The sequence below is a fragment of the Natrix helvetica genome (assembly GCF_964273705.1).
Source record: "Natrix helvetica genome assembly, chromosome: 1".
NCBI classification, from domain to species: Eukaryota; Metazoa; Chordata; class Lepidosauria; order Squamata; family Natricidae; genus Natrix; species Natrix helvetica.
In genome coordinates, this window is record NC_138548.1 from 260702158 (window position 1) to 260719843 (window position 17686).

At 36.9% G+C, this 17686-nt stretch overlaps 1 protein-coding gene across 1 annotated transcript in view; it reads right to left on the reverse strand.

The window, feature by feature from the left end:
• TNPO2 (transportin 2) overlaps window positions 1-15109 on the reverse strand; it is a 30754-nt gene extending 15645 nt beyond the window's left edge. Inside the window, exons 1-10 of the mRNA XM_081943429.1 lie at window positions 14902-15109; window positions 12278-12393; window positions 11343-11418; window positions 9651-9800; window positions 8924-9030; window positions 7150-7283; window positions 4822-4903; window positions 3361-3483; window positions 2185-2303; window positions 708-768 (exon numbers count right to left, since the gene is read on the reverse strand). Coding sequence (XP_081799555.1) covers window positions 708-768; window positions 2185-2303; window positions 3361-3483; window positions 4822-4903; window positions 7150-7283; window positions 8924-9030; window positions 9651-9800; window positions 11343-11418; window positions 12278-12376 — 951 coding nt within the window. The 5' untranslated portion in view covers window positions 12377-12393; window positions 14902-15109. The remainder of the gene's footprint in view (window positions 1-707; window positions 769-2184; window positions 2304-3360; window positions 3484-4821; window positions 4904-7149; window positions 7284-8923; window positions 9031-9650; window positions 9801-11342; window positions 11419-12277; window positions 12394-14901) is intronic.
• Window positions 15110-17686: the final 2577 nt, after the last annotated feature.

Here is a 17686-nt window from a genome sequence, read left to right on the forward strand (position 1 = left end):
TTTTCTTGTATTTACAAATATACTATATTGCCAAAAGTATTCGCTCACCCATCCACATAATCAGACTGTTGTGAGTGAATACTTTTGGCAATATAGTGTATGTTATAACTTTCTTTAAGAGGCAAAAATCTATACCATCTGACTTATTGCTGATAACTTTTTTTGGTTACCTGATATATAAACTATGATTACCAGTTTGGTGTAGTAGTTAAGGCACAAGGCTAGAAGTTATAACACAAGGCTAGACCAGGAGTTCTAATCCTGCCTTAAGATAAAAAGCCAGCTAGATGAGCCTGGGTGTCACTTTTTCAGCCCTTGGAAGAAGGCAATGGCAAACCACTTCTGGAAAAAACTTGCCAAAAAACTACAAGGATTAGTCCAGGAGTCAAAACTGACATGAAGGGATCAGTATGTTTATACAGTGTATGTGTGTATTACATTTTTGGCAACCAATAATGTACTTTTTCAGTTTCATAGAAATGTTTACTATCTTTTTTCCACTACACCAGGATAGATGTTCAGCAGTAACAACGGCATAAAAAACAATGAAGCAGTATTGAAGCTACTATACAACACAGAATAATATCATTTTAATTAACTTGGCTTAGTAAAGAACTATGAATAGTGGTAAAAAGTCAGAAAGGAAAAAGTATCAAGAAACTAAGCAGTATAGTATTCCTAAATTGTTTGGATGGTCAAAGTAATACCTTCAACAATATGATGTCGATTTCTGAATATTTCATGCCCTTCACCAAAATAGGAATCAATCTGTTAAAAGAAAATGAGATAGATTAGTTTATCAGGTGAAAATTTTACCCAGAACAATAAAGATAACAAGAGCTGTGACAAATAGGAATGAAAATGTATGATTTGCATTTCAATAGCATCTGAAAGTTTAAAAACATTTGAACTTTTTCTAAAGACAAGATATCATGGCCTCTGTTGTTAGGCAAGCAACTACAGTACGTAATAGTAAATTATAAACTCCATTCAGACTTGGGTTGTGATTTAAAAAAAGTGATAGACATTATAGGGCACTGGTTCTCAACCATTTCTTCACCACGGACCCTTTTAAATACCTTTTGTGGCCACGGACCATGGCTGTGGATCCCCAAGACTTAACTCGAGATTTAAATAACATTTCTTCAAGATTTTGTGGACCCCCAGTGATGACATCACAGACCCTCAGGGTCTGCAGACCACAGGTTGAGAACCACTGCCCTAGGGCAAGATCAGATCTAGCGGGTTAAAGCTACAAAGGTGGTTCAAGCCAGAAATCAGAAATACTTTATAACTGTAAGAGCTATTAATCAGATAATATGCCATCACATTATGTGGTGATTTCTCTTTCATAAAGAGGGTGAATCAGAAACACTGTAGTGTATTCTGCACTGAACAGGGGATTGCCTTTCTAATTCTATAATTCTATACATTTACAATAAATTCATATTAATATGTGAGATAGGAATATAACAAGTATGCATAGTAATTGATGGGCAATAGTCTCCCAATGGCAGTTGGTAATAGCTGGGCAATAGCAATTGATGGGCAATTTTAAAATATTTTTCTTCTTTCCAGTTATGGAAAGAGTATTCAAGTCTTATGCTCAGTCCTATAAGAAGCAATCTAAATGACATGCGAAGATATGCAAGTTCAATTTCACTTGCTGAAATATGAAGATAGATTTGCTTAGAAAAGTATGGCCAACCATCTTGTCCCATCTTTCTAATTAATAACTAGTACAGTGACAGTTAGCTTGGTGAAGTCTAAAGTTTAGTTTATGGTGAGAGATACTATCCATCTGGAATAAAATAGTTGCGGACTATTTCTCATAACCAAAGGGATATATATTAACTATTTTCATTTCTATATTCTGTTATTTTATTGTATTAGTTTTTCTAAAGAAAGCTCACAAACATATACATTAAGCTATATATGTTTAATATATAGTTTTAATATAAACTATTCAGCCTACAGTAGTTGAAACTGAGATAAGCAAAATTAGCTTAGTGGCAGCTAAGTCTTACTCTGCCTCCTTTCTTGCATAAAGCTTCTGTTAAGAAGGATACAATAGTGGAATCATCTGCACATTTTCACAATGTAAATATCAATCACTTACTCCATGAAAACAAAGTTCATGGATCAAAAGTAGACCGGCACTACTGCCGCTATTAAATTACTCACTGTACTAGAGGTGAAGACAACACCTCTTTGCAGATGGGTTGCTCAGCCAATGTCAGCCAGAATTCACATGCTTCCAATGCCACATTTTCATCACTGTCCTGAGTCCTCTCAAGCATATACTGTAACAGACAAAACCACGTGACATAAAAGCTTTGATTCAAGAAAACAGTTTTTTGCTTTGTGTTTTCTGCAAAAAGCAGTGCACGTACTCCTTTGCACTTCGTTTAGTGACCATTCTGAAATATTTTCTTTCAAAAACTCTCCAACATTCATTATGATTATACTATTATTCAATGACTTGTAAAATTAATTAATTTCTCCTGTTGTAGAATTAAGAGTTGTACTTGAAGGAGTATTAGTTTGTGGGTTTAAATTTTGAAGGCTTTTGGGGAAGAAAGAAAACAAAGGTTGGAAGTAAATAATTTTCATTTTTGAATAGAGGATACAAGTAGTCCGCAACTTGCAACATTTCATTTAGTAACTGTTTGAAGTTTCAACCGCACTTTAAAAAATGCCTTATGACTGTTTTTCACACTTACTGTGTGAAAACTGTAACTGTTGCAGCATCCCCATGGCCACATGACCAAAATTCAGCCGCTTGGCAGCTGACTCATATTTATGAGTGTTCTGGGGTCATGCGATCACCTTTTGCAATCTTCCGACAAGCAGTCAATGGGGAAGCCAGATTCACTTAACAACTGTGTACTAAATTAACAGCTGTAATGGTTCACTTAACTATTGTGGCAAGAAAGGTTGTAAATGGAGAAATACTCACTTAACAAATGGCTTACTTAGCAGTAGAAACTTTGGGCTCAATTATGGTTGTAAGTTGAAGACTACCTGTATTTGGTAGTGACCTGATACGTATTTGCTTGTGACTTATCACGTAGGTAGTATAAGTAAGTGAGAATGAACCTTTCAGTGGAGCTATACAAGTAGACAAAATGTTAGACTGGATGGTGCAGGGTCACATGTTTTTTGCATTTTTGTTCTTTCAGTTTCGTTGGTAATCATCGTAAACTTTATATTTGATAAATATCAACAGGGTGAATAGTTGTCAGGTATCGATAAATGCTACATGACACTCAAAATGTTGTAGCATGTCACCTCTGACATGCATGTGGTAGGTTTGCTATCATTGGTTTACAGGGACCTGTTCAAAGCAAGAGTACTTACTTGGATGATACTATGCATGTGAGGGATCAGTCGGTCAATTCGCACTTCTAGCAGCATTACTAATGCTCTACAAACATTCTTTCGAACCTCAGGATCTTCATCTACTGCCAAGGCAAATAAGTGCTGCCAAGAATGAGGAAAAGTTATTTTAAGTCATGAATCCAATGCCATCTTCAACAACTGGGTAAATACTTGGATCTCCAAGAACTGTTGTAGCCTAGAGAGAAAAATCTTCCTTCCTATGCAGAAAAACATTACAATCTGTGTTCTTTGCCATTCATACAGAAATGCATTTTTTTCGCATACAACTCAAGCCAAGTGCAAGTAGTATTTCTAACAAATGAACACATGGTGACAATGAAGTTAGTAAAGCAAAAACAAGTGTATACAGAAAGAAAACAGAAAAGTTTCAAGCTTACTGTTGGTTGTACACTATGAATATTAAAGTTTTTCACAGACACTGTCTGCACATTTTCAAGTACAGAGGTAGCCCAAGACAGCAAAACAGTGACCTCAGTATACATTGTTGAGGCCATATTATATTTATCTAAATTTAGGTAAGGAATATGTTGGTATTAAGAACCAAATACCTTTCTCTTTGTACTGCACAGTTTTCTAAGGTTGCCTCTGACTATGGATATGTACCTAACTGCAGTAAAATTACTAAAAAGTAGAAAGCTAAGGATGCAAATGTTGAAATTCTTATCTTCCTTTAAGAAATATTATAAAGCACTAGCAAAAAAAAAAAAAAAAAAAAAAAAAAAAGACCCGATACTCCCTTTTGTTACAGTAGTAGACAAATATAACAATCACAGAACAAAATCTGATCCACTGACAAACTTTGCTCTGAAATCCCTTGGCATTTCTTAAAATTTTGAGGCCTCCTCAGCTACACATCAGCCAGTAAATAAATTTCCAAAAAATAATTCCACCGCTTCTCCCCATCATTGTTCAGATACAGAAAACATTTGGTATGTTTCCAGTTTCAGGATACTTGATCCAAAAACTATAATAATCAGAAAAAAACCTCTGGAAGATGTTCACAGACTTCTTTTTTATTTAAGATGAAGTGATTTATCCTTAATTAAAGAAGAGAATTTACCTGGATTTGGGAAAGCTCAGGAAGTCAGGAGCTACAGGTTTTCCCTTCCATCTATAAAGTGTTATGTTATAATGATATTTCAATGAGACTTTTGCCTTAATTTTAAGGATGCATTTTTAATTTTTAGAAGTCCATAAAGTCTATCAGAAATTTATCAGTTTATTATAGTTGCTCACCAAAGTTATACAGGAAGTGCTGCAAATTGGAAGGAATCTGGGAGTTGGAGAAAAGGGATTTGGAAATTACCCAACTGTACTTTAAATTTATAATACTAAAGAGTCTATAGAACACCTAATATATAAGTGGACTATAAAACCTCAACCTTCAAAACAACCATTGCCTAGGATAATTCCTCTCACCTCGATAAATGTATCTATGTTATCCATCAAGGCCTGGGCCCTCTCCATGATGAACTGGTTGACACAAGCAATAGCATGCGACCTAAGGAACAAAAACAACAGCTTAAAAATATTTGGTTTAGCCTTTGCTATTGACTTCAGTAATTTAGTAACAACATGGTATAATCTCAAGTTCTGGACAACCAATAATTTGTTATAAAAATAGATCAGACTTAACAAAATAATTATCTTTACTTATTTCTACAAGTAGTTCTCAACTTATGGCCAAAATTGAGCCCAACTTTTCTGTTGCTAAATGAGACATTTGTTAAATGACTTTTGCCCCATTTTACAACCTTTCTTGTCAGTTATTAAGTGAATCACTGCAGTTGTTAGGTTACACAGTTATAAGTGAATATGGCTTCCCCATTGACTTTGCATGTCAAAAAGTGATTATGTGACCGTTTTGATCATATCACACTGAGATGCTGCAAAGTCATAAGTGTGAAAAACAGTCATAAGGCACTTTTTTCAATGCCGTTGTAACTTCGATCAGTCAATAAATGAAATGTTGCAAGTTGGGGACTACCTGTATTTTCTATTCAAAAATGAAATTATTTACTTCCAATTTTTGTTTTCTCTCCCCCCAAAAAGCCTTCAAAATTAAAACTTACAAACTAATATTCCTTCAAGTACAACTCTTAATTCTACAAATTAATTTTACAAACCATTGAATAATATTAGTATAATCATAATGAATGTTGGGAGGTTTTTAAAAGAAAATATTCTGTTTTAAAACGGTTTCCTAATTTTGCTGCTCTTGTACAATGTGAAATAAGAAATAGATCTAACTTTAAGAAACTTAGCAAAATTCTGTTAAGATCTGAACATTCGCTAAGTATTAAATTTCTATATCCAAATGAAGCCGGACACAACTGAGTTTGCTTATTGCACAAAGCCCTCATGCAATTTATTTAATTTTTGCTTTGTATATAACACTGGTTTTGATTTATTCAGTATAATATGTTTAAACAATTTTGAAGCATGATGTGCAAAATATAATTTTACAACAATGGATGCTTGTTTCCCAGCAGTCACCTTCAGAGGAAGGACCCATGCTTGTCAATGCCCACTGCATTCCGTGAAAAAAACCCACCAAGGTCAGTAGAAGGAAACTATAGTATAGTGCTCTTTTGCAATGTAATCCTAAGAATTAAGGATTGGTTTGTAACTGTATTTTAATTTTTTTTAATTTTATTAATACACTATTTTAATATATATCAAATATACTATTTTAATAATAGTAAATATACTATGAAAATAATTAACAGTAAAACTAATGATAAAAACAGTAATTTGATTGATTCTATTAAAGCCTAACACGATAGAAATATTTTTACATTATTAAAATGGTAACTATGTTACAAGGATAGTTCCAAAGATTAAAATATGTCACTATATAACAATAAATGTTCTTCTTCACACTTGGCACTCTGACGGGAACATTCAGAGAAGAATCTTGCTTATGGAAGCCTGGATATGACAAGCTGCACTTTCTACCAACTTCGCTTTTCTGTTTATGTAATCAAGGGGCCTAATCTAAAAACTGCCATTATGAACATTTTTTTAAAATTGAAAACAGTATTCCAAGCAATTCATGATGCAAAACTCATTGGTCACATATCTATTATTATTAACAATTTACTCTATCACTTGTTATGTGTAAACTAGACACCTACAGTTAATGGTGGCTTCTATTTAGTTCCATTACTTGTAAAGAAAGAAAGAAAGAAAAATCCCATGAAGAAGGGAGTGCTTCCATTTATGCTACTCATTTATTTCCTGATTTATTTCAACCAGAAATTTTGGCTTACTTTCATCAGTTTATGAAGCTTCTATCTAGATTCACCTATTACACTAAACTATGAGATGTTTTGACTTTTCTTTTTAATATGACTTGATCACTATACTTTGCAAAACCATTGTTAATGGATTAACATCATGTGAACTTAGACAATTGTGGTTGAATCACCCACAATGCTTAATTATTGTAATGGGTGGACCTTGACTGTCAGCACTCTCCAGATTGCTAAGAAAACTGAGAATTGGAAATCAACCCAATCAGAGACTCCAAAGATCAGTAAGACTAGTTTAGATACCTGAGCTGCTTGCCAAACCTACTACTAATTTTGTGACAGAAAAAAATATTTGAAATTAGATAGCAATACGCTTTTAGTTTATTCAATCAAAAAGCAGTAAATATATTACAAAAAGCTTTAACTACTTTAATTTTAATCAGAAATGGCACATTCCACTAAATGTTTCATTGATGTTAGAACAGATACATGCCTAATTTTGGGACTGCAATGCTTGAAGAACTGAAGGAACTTTGGGATCATGACATTAAGAGGCCGGTTGAGAGCATCGCTGTCCAAGAGCTCAGCAGAATCTTCACAGATCTTCTGTAAGGCACCAAATGCCCCCTATAGAGCATTGTAACATTTAGTAATAAACGTATGGAAATGAAAAACAGGCAAACAGCATCTAAAATTCATTTGAATGCAGCTTGGCTTAGCTCCTCAAATTGCTTTTCTAACATGAGCGGTATTCAGTCTGTGCCAGAGAAAAGAGACAAACTGCCAATTTGAAGGAACGTGTTGTCCTCTTACACAGAGCCAGACTTCCTACGCAACAACCTGGTTATGTGCCATTCTAGTGGCTAAATCGCTAAAGAGATTGCAGGAGGAGTACCAATTGGATTGTTATTTTTTAAAAAAAAACTTTTTTAGCAGTAAAAACAGGGAGCACTTGGATATATTCTTAGAATATCCATATTTCCAAGATGCAAAATGTTTAACCTGAATTTTTTTAGGGTAACAGTTGGACATGATACTGCCCAACTCTCTATTTTTACACCCCTCCCATTTTAACTATGAAGCTTTACGATGAAAAATTGCACAGTAAAACAAAAGTACAGGTAGTACTCAAATTACAGCCACAATGGAGCTCTGAATTTCAGTCATAAATCATTCAGATAGTAAGCCAAGGCAGATGTGACTTTTACAACTCTTTTTAGAATGGTCATAAAGTGAATTGTGTTGTCATTAAGCCAATCTATTCTTCTGAATGGGTGAGGGTTTTGCTAGAAAGAGAAAAAAAATGCAGTCATGTGACTGCAGGGTGCTGCAACCTGTTGTAAATGCAGGTCAGTTGCCAAGCTCCCAAAATGCAATCACATGATGTGGGGTAGGGGGTGAGGAAACTGTCATAACTTTGAGGATGGGTTTATTGAACTGGTTATAAGTCAAGGACTACCTGTACTACTTGCATCACATTGTGTACAGCAAGAACACATTTCTGAAATATGACATTACATCTTCAAAAATTATGAACACTATCTAATACCAGCTAGGCTTTTATTCACTTAACTTCATAAATCCTGAAAACATCAATATTTTATCTTATCCTGTTATCTATATTAGAGGGGCACAAGCACCAAGCAATTAAGATACCAGGCTTGTGGACAGCAAGGTTGGCATTCAAGAACTTCTGTTACTGGCCCCAGCTCCTGCTAACCTAACAGTTTAAAAGCATGCAAATGCAAGTAGATAAATAGTTACCATTTTGGTGGGAAAGTAACAATGATGTGTACACTTTGAGCATAGTTATACTGGCCACGTGACCATGGAAATGTCTTCACACAACACTGGCTCTTTGGCTGTGAATCAGAGATGAGCACCGCCCCCTAGCGTTGGACACGACTGAGAGGGGAAACTTTGTCTGTCTGTCTGTCTGTCATTTTAAAACTGTCATGTCCCTCACAGAGGGACTCTGATGTTTATTGATCAGAAAGAGTAAACTCACAATAGCTGATTACTGAGAAGACATAGGATTCCAATGAACAGGAAGTGACTAATAAATTAGAAGTCCAATATATTAATATACTATACCTAGAAATAACTGAAAAATCCTTAACACACTAAATAAAATATGGCCTCTGGCATCACTTACACTAGCTTTCTTAGGAAAATTTCAATGCCAAATCTATACATTCTATAGCCGCAGTTAAGACCATCTTGCTGGCTCAAGCCATCAAATAATTCTATGCAGTTGCCAGACTCACTTCACATGTGTTGTAATCTTCAGAATTAAGTAAATTGCAGAGTTGGGGCAGAAGCTCTGGCCACATCTGCAATTCTCCTTTGGAAGCAATTGTTGTTATAAGAATACCTGCCAAAAGAAACAACAAACGATAAGATCATCTCACAAGCCAATTTCTCATATAAGAACTTTGATTTTATAATGTTTGCTATAAAAATGGATTTTCTACTTAAGATCCAACATGCTCGTTACCTATTATTTACTGGAGCCAAGAGCTGTTGATTCCCCAACTAATCTAACAGAAAACATGCTAAGACTCTTAAAGCCACTGAGACATACTAGGAGGCATAACTATTATTTATAGGTAATGAAAACAAAATGTGCAAATCCTCTATGCTACATGTTTTTGGAGAGCCACAATTGGAAATAAATAAAATTTTACAGTTTACATTATATATTTTGCCCGCAAAGAGATACTCTATACTATGACTAAGGTCTATACCAACAAATCCAGTTTACAAAGTCCACTTGATTCATGTCTGATAAGCCCTGTCACCTACTTTTTACAAGTCTTCCTATACACAGAGAGAGGTAAACAAGTTCCAATTTGCAGAGTTAGCTGACAATTACAGGTTAAAACAGCACTTATTTTCACATTCCAATATGCTCCAGAGCTCATTTCAGATCCAAAACATTGCAGAGATTAATTGTAGTTTGTAATTCATCCTCAGCTTCTTACCGCTACTCACCAATTGTAGCTCTTATAAGAGAAGAAGCATCCCCTATGTTATTAAGACACTCTTGCTTAATGAATTCAGCAACAGGCTGGGGAAAACTCTGGTAGTGAGCTTTGACATTGTTCTTCAGGATCAAGCCACTCAGAGAACGGGTAGGTTCATCTGTTTTAAAGAGATCAGTTGGATTAGAACTAAATTTTATGAGGTGTAACATAAAATTAGACACTTTTTATATAATAACATAAAAAACCAGAAGTAAAAGTGATGTGAATAAGGACACTGAAAAAACTGGATTCAAAAATTGGCTGTTTGCCATGCAACGAAGTTATGTATACCAAAAAAGTAATGCAGCCTATATATGCATGTTTTAAATACATCCATAAGATTATACATCTCTAATTTTCTTATACTTTGGACTGCAAAACTATGTTTGGACTCTAGCATCTGATCCTGCTATAACTGGAGAAAGATCATAAACCAAGCTGTGTTGAAAAAGGTCACAGTCTGATCTCCCATTCAGCCAACAAATTTGGCAGCATGATTGTATTTTGGCTCTACAATGCAACTCAGCATTCATATATTTCCTTTAGTCTTATGTGATATATACACTTCCAGATTTTAAGAAATTTGACAGTACCATTGTAAATGTACTGAGCTAGATTATATCAATTTCTATTCATATTTTTCATGCTATATTTATTAGCCTATAATTCAGAGCAGTGCTAAAGATCATACTATTTCAATTTAAATTTAAAAAATCAAGATGCATGGATTATTCAAGTATTTTTTTTAGTTTCAGTGTACCAAAGTATTATATAACTGATGGGGTAAACACTACTGCCTCGATACCAAAAATGAAAACTTAAAGGGTTAATAATATTAGCCATTTAGTAGATTAAATTTTGTTTAAAAAGATTGTACGGTTGGGTGACCATAAGAGCTCTATGAACCCTAGCTTTCACAAAATAAATGAGAGCATTTTAATATACCAATGAATCTTGTGTGTAGAATTAAATGATTATTTGTTCCTAAGTCATCCAACAAAACTGCCAAAAGCTTTAAGGGGTGGAGGGGGGAGGTAAAAAATATAATTACCGTTATTTCACTCAGGAGTCTCACTAGTTTCTAGTATAAACATTGGCTTATTACAATTATAAAGATCTAAACAACTTCAATCCTTTTGGTATACTTAAAATCAGGACACTACAGACCTTTGGTCATCAGTCACAGAAAATCTTTATCTATAGGATCACTTGCATGTTAATTTATGTGTTTACAATGGGCTTGTCTTCTTCTTACCTTATTTGCAATTCTTTCATTGGAGCTCTTCAAAAAGCTCAGTCTATTAACCCTTGCTCTACCATTTTGAAGGGGGAGCCTAGCTCCAATGGAGCAGCATTAAACAAAACAAAAGAAGCTAGAGTTTTTGATTTCTGAACTCCTCCTATGCTTTCTAAGCGATATAGAGCACCAAATTATCAGTCACGCATCAAAAGGGAAATCTCCTTAAGCTGTTAAATCAGGCAATTTTCCAACATTAATCAGAAGCTAAATATGCTGTGTCACTTAAGTCAAAATCTAATTTTCCCAATATTCTAATGGCCAATTAATTTAAGCAGACATTATAAATTAGATGTTGTGTCCCAATACTACAAAGATAATGAGCTTTTTTAAAATTTGTGTTGTAATAGATTTAATACATACCCTCAGATTTCAGTCGTGTCAGAACAAATATCAAATAGTTATTGAAATCAGGGAACTGGTTGAGCTGTTTCAGTTTCTGTAGCATTAGTTAAGAATTCATTCTTAATATAATATGTTCTAAATAAAAGTTTCCAAAAGCCCTTTGTTTCCATATTGCCCTATGACAGGAGCTTTTGGCCACCTGGTGTTTGCCAGATATGCTGGAATGCAAGATCCATAATCCCCCAGCCAGCCCATTACAAAAGGCTACAAGAATAAGACACTGCCAGAAGAACTGCTTTCAGGTTTTTTTTTCAGCTAGCACTGTTTTAGAGTAAGAGTTTGTGATATCCCCCAGTGACCTAGCTTGTAAATCCAATCAATATTAATGCTGGTCCAGAAATACGGGAATTGCAGCCCCAAGTATCTGGAAAAGTTGTTAATAAACTGTTTATTAGTAATTACAGGTAGTCCTTGACTTAAAACCACAACTGAGCCCCAAATTTCCATTGCTAACCAAGGCAGTTATTAAGTGAGTTTTGCTCCATTTTATTACCTTTTTTTGCCACAATTGTTAAGCAAATCACTGCAGTTAAGTAAATCATGCAGCTGGGTTTGCTTGTCAGAAACCAACTGGGAAGGTCACAAATGATGATCACATGATCCCAGGATAGTGGAACTGTCGTAAACACATGCCAGTTACCAAGTGTCCAAATTTTGATCACATGATCATGGGCATGCTATAATGGTCGTGTGAAAAATGGACATAGATCACTTTTTTCAGTGCCATTGTAACTTTGAACAGTCACCAAACGAATGGTGATAAGTCAAGGATTACCTGTAACACATCATTTTTCTCCCTCTATTCTTTAAGTTCATTGCAAATGAGAACTGCATTTTGTTCTCTTTTTAAATCTCAAGCAATGCTGTAGCAATGCTAATTATTTCAAGGATACATCTTGCACAATACGCTGTGTTGCTGTGTTTGGAGACTGGGAATCTTTGAGTAACTGAAGAACTTGTTGGAGGCCCTGTTCATCTGGCTGCCAGTCCATGATGGAAAACTGCCTATCTGTAGTTAGAAAAAGTATTAAAACATAAATTAAAAGTAGTTATACACATACAAGCAAAGCTAACAGCAAAATTCCTTAAGAATGCAACTTGGAAATTAATCTACATGCAAAATTATATGGCTACACACATTTGATATCATTGCTTTATAAACCAGACTTAGGAAATCAACACAAACTTTACTTCATTTCGGTCTAGCTTATATTCAGAAAAGAAAGGATGAAATGTAAATCCAAGATTTTGCTTATGAGGGCTTAAATACATTGTTTTAATGAAGAAAGGTGATAATTGAATTCCATATTTCTGTGGTGTAGGATATGTGGAAGATCAGCCAAAGAGTTCCTCAGATGGAGTGATTTCATATTTCAACAACCAAGTACCGTACTTTTGTGCAATATAACACCCTAAATGAACTTTATAAATAAAATTGTTATGGTTTCCTATGAAAACAGATCAAATGAAATCTAGTAGGAACTTTTATCTACAATATCTAAGACAATACTTTTTTCAAAGAAAAAACAATTAGAGGCTACTAGAAAAATATGAGGCACCACAGTGAAACTCTACTTATGACTCAGCACACAACATTTAGTCATGGTGGGGCAGAGGGGGTAGGGAACTATTTGCTTCCATGTTTTCCCATATAGAGATATCTGGGAGGGAAGGAGGATTTATACTGAAATAAATTGAAAAATAAATTACATGAAGACAGCAAAGGAAATTAAGGCAGAGGATGATATGGGATGAAGAGAAGAAGCCAGATGCCTTAATTTACCATCTTTCGGAAATGGTAAATTAAAGATTAAAAAGCTGTAAATTCTTCAAACTCAGCAACTTATTTGACTCCTCCCGCTCCACTTTCTGACCTTTAGCTTAAAACTCTTGGCAGAACTGATTCCTCATCCCAATATACTTATATGACCAGCTTTGCCATAAACTGTAACAAGATTTTTCAAATCTTTCAGTCTGTTTCAGCACATGAACTCATACATGTCAAATACTCATTTGTTGCAGGCAATCGCTCATAAAGTGGTCCAATTATTTCCAAGCTGTGATATTTACATATTTGTGGGATTTATAAATATACCCAATAAATATGATAGAGGACCAAACAAAACTATAACTTCTAGATCTGTTTGCATTTCTCTTTACATTTCAATCAAGACTGAATGCTTTTATTATAAAAATTAATCCATGGGACCTGCTCTTCCTCCTTTAAAAGCCCCCCCCTCTATTGTTTTGTAAGCTTTTTATGTCATATGTTCCAAAATACCCATTTTTTTAAAAAAAGATCATATTACCATGACCTAATGCAAGGAAATTTTTTATTACTTTTGGATTGAATAGCACTATACTGTTCCAAAAGAGGGTTAAAAGAATTACAATAAAACCCAGGGTATTATTGGAAACAGGCACTCAAGAATAAACTATTTATAAAGCCCTAAGAACAGAAAATACAAGGCAAGCATTGCTATGAAAAAAAATCAGTATGTGGAACCTTCAATTGTGAAGAAATATATAGAAGAATCAAGAGCTGCTAACAGCAGACATTTGTACTCCTCGACTGGCAAAAAAAATGCCAATAATTTTAATTTTAGGTTACATTCCATCTAATGTAAACTTTTATAAAATCAAGCATAAATGCTTGAAAGGAGACCATAGACAGAAAAATAAAGCGATTCTATCATTCTGTAACAGTTATTTTGAAGGGGGGAACGGACTAAATCCACTGAAAAACTCAGTCCACGCAGGGCAGAACCCAGGAAATCCTTTTATTCCACGATCCCGCCAGGCAACCATCAGCTACAATTCAACGGGGCCTCCATGTTAAAGATGATTACCTCCAGGTACCGGGAGGAGGGAGGGCCCAGGAGACAATCGCGTTAAGGAAAGAAAAGCAGGACTTTCTTGCCCTTTCCGGGCTTTTCGAAAGCGTGCGGGGCAGTTGTTGGGGGTAAAGCAGATACCGGGCTAAGGGAACCGGCGGGCGCTCTCGATCAGCCCAAGGCTTTTGTCTTGCATGTTTGAAGCACATTTCCCCAACGCGCTGGCTTTTCTGTCTCCGCCCGCCCGGGTTCCGCAGCATCACCTCCTACACAGAGGCGCGCCACGGTAAGCAGCCTCCACGGCGGGGCACCAGAGCCCCCTTCGCCGAAAAGCCACTTGTCCCTCCCGAGACCGGAGGGCCCCCACCAGCCGCAACTGAAGCTTCGGGGTCGCTCCCCACGCCAGCCGCCACGCCGAGGAGCTCAGCCGGCGGCGTCGCGCCCACCGACCCACCCCGTTCAAGCATGGCCGGAGTCTCCTCAGACAATCAAGAGGCTCCGCTCCGCCACCGGCCCTCCTCGCGCCATCCGGCCGCAGCACCTTCGGGCCAGCTTTGGCGGAACTCCTGAAAGGCTCCCCCTCACCCAACTCCTCCAGCCTAGGCCGAAACTCGCGCCATCCGCCTCGTACCGGCGGCTCCCGACTCTCCACCGACCACCACTACCACCCCCGGGCGAGGTACCTGTCCTCTCCCCGCGTGCCCAGGCTGAGGCCGCGGCGTCAGCTCCGAAGGAGGGAGAGAAAGAACGAAGGAAGGGGGCGGCAAGCCAGAAGCGAACGCTACACGCGGGCTGTGAGCCGGGCCGGCCGCCGTCTCTGCCTGTCACGTGTCCCGGCGCAAACGCGAGAGGAAGCCGAACCGCTTACGCATGTCGGAGGAAGAAAGTGCATCATGTAGTCGCTCAAGAAAGGGCGGTAGCCACGCCCCGTCTTCTGGAGTCTGGATACTAGCGGTCACGTGGCACAACCTTACCTTGCGGGGAATGGCCCTGAGCTGGAGTGAATGTTGCTTTCGAATGGCTTCCCAAAATGTTTAGTTTAATAACGAACAAGCGGTCTGTTTTCCTTGTACAGGGGAAGATAGGCCCTGTCTTCACGTGGAATGCTAACCCATGATTAATGGAATCATGCTTCAATCTAGTTTCCTGCATCTGCACAGCACTTTAATCCACAAGTAGCCAATAAAAATAGACTGAAGTACTGTACAACGCATATTCGTGCACTTGTTACTTTATCGTTAAGGTAAACCGAAGCAACTGTTTATGAAAAGTCTGCTTGCAGAGTCAATCACTGAGTTGCAAATTAGCCCACCACATTTTAGGCAAAAGGTTTTTCAAATCCAAAATTATTTAGATTGAGTGTGAAACGAAGCCATTTGATTTAAGGTATGAAATAGTGGCTTGGTTAACAATGGATTGTCATGCAAACAGTTTAATTGGATGGAAACAAAATTCAACAGTTCTATAGCATATTGAAGACAATGCAACAAGAAAATCTTAGTTATGTTAACAAGTTTTTTGCTTATTCAGTCCCTCTCAAGCATAAACATTATGCTTCTTAGAACTTCATATAAGGAGCAGAAGGAATTCTGCCTGACGAATATAGCAGTCTGAATTCTCACAAAAACAATCAAGAATAGGGATCCCCAGGCCGTGGTCAGCTACCAGTCTGTGGCCTGTATGGAACCAATCCGTGTGAGTGGCAGACTGGTGCATTTGCGCAGCTCAACTAGTGCGCACAAGAGCAGCTCAACAGCCCACCACTTACGCTATTTGAGCTGCACACACATGCATGCTGGCCCATTGCTTGTGCTAATTGAGCTATGTGCTCACAGCCTCACACTCATGCGGCTCGATTCTGTTGAAAGAAATGTCCTTCTGGGTTCAGCTCCAGGGAAAAAGACACTGGAGTCATAGAGGCTGCGTGGAAAAATGGTTTTAATGGTGAACAGGATCATATGGCTTGAGTTCCTGAACAGAAAGGGGGGGGGGGATCACATGCTTCCAGATGTTGGGTGAATAAGAGAAGAGGACCAAGAAGGGGCTTGCTGGGTTTTTTATACTCTGGCCCCATCTCTCCGTTTCCTGTTTCTATATAAGAAACGTATTCTGATTGGTTGTCATACTCTCATGGGGCCATGCAGGGGCAACTCTCTAGGCTGTGTTTTGAGTCCCAAGTTTGATTGGGTTTCCAGATGCCATGTGGTGAGTTTCTGTGGAAGGCTGATCCTACCTTTATTATGTAAAGTAGACTAGCTCAGGCTTTAATGGTTCATTGACAAAAAAGGGTGGGGGGAGGAAGCTGCAGGGAGCTACTTTGTCTTTAAAAACATGTTTCTCCATTTCTGATCTAGGGAAATATAATATTCTGCCTTCTTAATATTTCCTAGGATATTTCATTTTTCTAGGAGAGGGGTGGGTGCTAACTTCCTACAGTTCCAAACAGGCCACAGCTTCATGGACCACTTCTCCGAGCCACCAAGCCGTAAAAGTTGGAGACCTCTGATCTAGAATATTGTGAGAATTTAATCTCCTGTTTGTTAGTATTTATCGTACTTTTTTGTTCAACATGCTATGGGCCCCATTTCATCACAAATTGCTCTGTGCTTGATAGCAAGTTATGATAACAAGACTTTCAGAATCTCATCATAAGAAAGGTTACAAAGCTGTGGAAGATTGTACCCAAGTACTTCCTATTAATACTATTATATATTGCAGTCTTTAGATCTGCAGTCCCATTGGGAAAACCAGAGGAATGAGACAGTCTTCTATCAAGCAGCTTGTTTTCATGTTTTTGATTCTGTATTGATTTAACAGCATGTGTATTTCTTTGGAAAAGAAGCATTTAATATATATTATGGAATATTTGCAATTAATATTGATCAAAAGGTTAAAGAATTGGGAACAAAAAAATATCTGGGGATAGTCTGGAGAGACATAATGGATGTCTTTAGTTGATAGAATCCCTACAGCATTATCTATCTGAAGTTGAACTCTCACTTTATATTTGCAAGTATGTTATCCTTACATCTCTTTTATCTGTCATCTATATGTGTACTGACAACAATGATCTCACATTTGAAATAGTTTGGTGAGACTATCCAACAACTATTTTCTGGGCAGGTAATGGAACTTTCATAAAGAAATTATTTTGTTCAGCATTTTAATTGCTACAACCCCTTGTTTTAACCAAATAATGTATTCTGACTTGCTGTAACTGCAGTTTTAAACTATGTGAACAGATAGTGATTCATGTTTAAATATTTTATTCTGTTAATGACTCAGGGATGGAACACTTTATAAATAATGACTGTAATCACACTATGGTGAATTAATTTAGTTTCATGGGTTCACACAACACATTCAAAGCAACCTAATTTTAATCTAACCTGTTGCCCAAATTCAGGAAATGCACAAATGCTGATAATAAGTACTATCTTCCTATAGGACTAAGAGACAAATAACTGA